The sequence below is a fragment of the Protobothrops mucrosquamatus genome, unplaced genomic scaffold (assembly GCF_001527695.2).
Source record: "Protobothrops mucrosquamatus isolate PMUCROS unplaced genomic scaffold, P.Mucros_1.0 scaffold4088, whole genome shotgun sequence".
Lineage (NCBI taxonomy): Eukaryota > Metazoa > Chordata > Lepidosauria > Squamata > Viperidae > Protobothrops > Protobothrops mucrosquamatus.
In genome coordinates, this window is record NW_015390019.1 from 1,149 (window position 1) to 5,203 (window position 4,055).

A 4,055-nucleotide genomic window follows, 5' to 3' on the forward strand; every position below is an offset into this window, starting at 1 on the left:
ATTTCAGCCGGCCCTGCCCTTACGGCTGAACGGCAGCTCCCAGCATCCCTCACCTCCTGGCCTCCTGCCTTTAGGGGTTGCTGGGAATTGTACAATTGTTCATTTGTGTGTGTGTGTGTGTGTGTGTGTGTAGAGATCTGGGAGGTTGGGCAAACTCTGCCCTCCTCCCTTCCTCCTTTGAAAATCAGACTTATGAGTTCATTACATTTATTCCCTTCCTTCCTCGTGGATTCGTCTGGTCTCCGGGCAAAAGGGCCAGATTTTTGAAGACAGGCTTTGTTGTCAAGGCAATCTATGTTACAAGGCTGAGCCTTATTACTATATGAACCCAGGTGATGGATTCACACGTTACGTGGAATTGTAAACTAGCTCACCCGGAGAGTCACCTTCTACCAATTCCACCCCCCCAAAATAGCCAAGTGTAACATTTGTAAAATAAAAAATAAAAAATAAATAAAGGCAGGATACAAATAAAGAAACCAATATAAATATCAAGTTGTGTGAACTGGATCTGAGGCTGAATTCGTTGAGGTCAACACCTATTCTTGGACATCCGTGTCCCGTTTTGTCGATAAAGTGCCAGTGTTGCCTAGACTGTCCTACTTTTCTTCCTATGGACTAGAAACCTGAGCCTGGTTTTTTATCCTTCAGCCCGTGCAGAGCATAACTCTCTTTTTTCCTTTCCACCCACAGTTTGTCGAGGGATGCTGTGTGGCTTCGGTGCGGCCTGCGAAAAGAACCCCACGGACCCTTCGCAGGGTTTATGTGTGTGTAAGAAGATCACCTGTCCTTCTGTGGTGGCTCCGGTGTGCGGCTCAGATTACTCAACCTATAGTAACGAGTGTGAGCTGGAGAAAGCTCAGTGCAACCAGCAGCGTCGCATTAAAGTCATGAGTAAAGGAGCCTGTGGTAAGCGTGGGTGGTCAACATCTCATCCATCCCTCCTCTTGATCTCTTAAGGCTGCTGCGGCAGCGGCTTCTCTTTCTATTTCCTCCTCCTCCTCCTCCTCCGGATGAATTCATCGTCTTTAACAGAAAAAAATTGAAAATGAACAAGCAAGAGAGGGAAAAGGGGGGGGGGATAAGCGATGCAGAGATTTAGTATCGGTAAGTGGACAAAGCATTGGCCAAGATTGTGCAGTTAGAACTCAGTGTATCCCGGATGGAAAACTAACCCTAACAAAACCAGAAGCGCATCAAGTTATTTTCACCGGGGTCTTAGGAGTAGTTTTGAACCTCTGAGCTGAGAGCGCTCAGAGTCAAAAGAACATTTTTTTTTTGTTGGTGGATGCCCTCAAAGAACGAAAGAAAGAAAGAAAGAAAAAGAAAGAAAGAAAGAAAGAAAGAAGAAGGAAGGAAGGAAGGAAGGAAGAAGGAAGGAAGGAAGGAAGGAAGGAAGGAAAGAGAAAAAGAAGGAAGGAAGGAAAGAAAGAAAGCAGGAAAGAAAGAAAGAAAGAAAGAGAAAGAAAGGAAGAAGGAAGGAAGGAAGGAAGGAAGGAAAGAAAGCAGGAAGGAAAGAAAAAGAAAGAAAGAGAAAGAAAGAAAAAGAAAAAGAAAGAAAGAAAGAAAGAAAGAAAGAAAGAAAGAAAGAAAGAAAGAAAGAAAGAATTATAACTGAACATTTAAGTTTCCAACTTCCCCTTTGTGGTACTCCGAATATAGTGTATAACCTCAGCCCTTCTTAGTGAGAAATAGGCTGGTTGACTTCATCACCTCTGCGACGCATCCTCACAAGATGCAGGCTGTGATTTTTCCGAAGAAGGCCTCCTCGTAAACGAGGCTAATGAACCCTCCATGGTAGCAAGGCACAGACCACCCGAAAGCAAGGAACTGTGGAAATGAAACCGCCCCTGTCTGCTTTTTTCCAAGTAAATTAACTTGACCTTTCCCCCCCCCCTCCTCTCTCTCTGATGGAGAACTTCTTGCTTTTAGCGATAAATCTCCGGCTTTCTGGACTCCTGCAGAGAGCTCAGTAGAGGAGCAGAGAAAGGAGAGAGAGAGAGAGAGGAAGAAAGAGAGAGAGAGGAAGGGAGGGGAGAGAGAGAGAGAGAAAGAGAGAGAGAGAGAGAGGGAGGGAGGGAGGGAGGGAGAGAGAGAGAGAAAGAGGAAGGGAGAGAGAGGGAGGGAGGGAGGGAGAGAGAGAGAGAGAGGAAGGGAGGGAGAGAGAGAGAGAGAGAGAGAGAGACGGATGTGTCATCCTGATTTATTTAAAATAATAACAATGGGTTATGGGTGTGTGTGTGGGGGGAAACGTCCAAGGAAGGAGGGGGTAATTAAATAAATAAAGGGCATTATAAATAAGATACTATCCCCATCTTACAGCAGCCGGCAGCCGGCCTTTTTAATGTCTGTCTCTAATTACATTTCGCTTATGGCACATTAAGGCCATCTCCTTGTTGCCATTCCAATCTCATTCACCCTTTGCTTGGTGAACTGAGTGGATAAAGCAACGCCCGGAGTTTCTGTGGAAAGGAAACTAATAATATTGAGCTTCCGGCCACAGACAGACAGCGGGGGGGGGGGGGAGGCCGTGCTTAAAAAAGAGTTGGGGGCTTTTCACCCTGGCAAATATTTGTAGCCCGGGGTTGAACTACTTAGCCTTCGGTGGTCTCTGAGCTTGGTGGGGTTGCTTGTAGACCCCAACGAGGGTCATCAATGCTACAAGGGATCAAAGTTTGCAGAGTGGAGGAGGAGGAGGAGGAGGAGGACTGGGGTGCTCCATGCGCTCTGTTGTTTTATGGCAGACATTTCATTACCCAGCAAGGTAACGCCATCAGTGCCAAAAGGGAGTGGGGTGGGGTGGTCTCTGTTTATATACAAGTGGCTTACCCTATCAGTGTTAATGGGAGGGTAAGCCTCTTGCCACTTGCTTACAGGGCAAACCAACCAACTTGGCATTCACATTTATTTACATATAAATAGAGAGCGAGCCCCTCTACCTTCTAGCCCTGATGCTGCTGCCTAGTTTGGTAGTGAAACGTCTGCAAGAAAACGACCAAGCTTAGACAGCGCTAAGGACCCCACAAACAGGAAAATGCTGTCTGTGGAGATGAATTGTCGGGCTGAGCATGTTCCCAGCGATGCCGTCATTTCTGACTCTGAAACTGGTGTAGCCAAGATGGGGTGTAGCATCCCATCTAATCCCCCTTTTCTTGGACCCCTTTGCACGCGTCCTGCCATTCCCAACCACGATCTGGAAGCTGCTTTTGCCTGCCTTTTGATCCCAAGGTTGCCTCTTCTGCCCCTCTTGTCAGGTTCCAAAGACCCCTGCGCAGAGGTGGCCTGCAGCTTCGGAAGCACCTGCGTTCGGTCCACGGACGGGCAGTCGGCCAAGTGCATCTGCATGTCCTTTTGTGGCGGCGTTCCTGAAAACACCGTGTGCGGCAGCGACGGCAAGGACTACCGCAGCGAGTGCCACCTGAACCGGCACGCCTGCGACAAGCAGGAGAACATCTTCAAGAAGTTGGATGGGCCGTGCGGTAAGTCCCACCCTGGGGTCTTGGCGGTCCCTGATTTGGGGGTTTTTTTCCTGTAGATGTTTCGGCACCTGTCCAGGTAACCTCACCAGTATATGGGGCAGTGTTGAGTGCATTCAAGGCACAACGGAGCTGTTAGGGATCGTCCCCGCATTTCTCATTGCCCCGGGCGCCGTAAAATCAGATTTTCTATGTCCCGCTTTCTGCAAAGTCACCGAAGGTCCCAAGAGTGTGGTGAACTCACAAATGAGATTTTGTGAAACGGCTGCATTCTTCCCCAGAGCGAACAATGAAAACTTCAGAGATTGGGGCTTAAAAAAAAAAGTATGTAATTGGGGCTTCCATAAATCCCAGCTGGAAGTGTTGTGGGTCTTTGGCACCCACAGGCATTGTGTTGTCACCCTCTTGACAGTTTTAGGTGTTGGAGGAAAAAGTGTACCTATATATAGTTTTGTTGATTTATGGGGGAGGGGAAAGCCTCTATATATATTTGTGGGGATTTCCTTCCTTTTTTCCTTCCTTCCTTCCTTCCTTCCTTCCTTCCTTCCTTCCTTCCTTCCTTCCCTCCCTCCTTCCTTC

At 47.8% G+C, this 4,055-nt stretch overlaps 1 protein-coding gene across 1 annotated transcript in view; it reads left to right on the forward strand.

The window, feature by feature from the left end:
* Positions 1-651: 651 nt before the first annotated feature.
* Positions 652-4,055, forward strand: part of AGRN (agrin) — a gene marked incomplete at its 5' end in the record, with an annotated part of 55,297 nt that continues 51,893 nt past the window's right edge. The window contains 2 exons of the mRNA XM_029286565.1: positions 652-909; positions 3,255-3,479. Coding sequence (XP_029142398.1) covers positions 652-909; positions 3,255-3,479 — 483 coding nt within the window. The remainder of the gene's footprint in view (positions 910-3,254; positions 3,480-4,055) is intronic.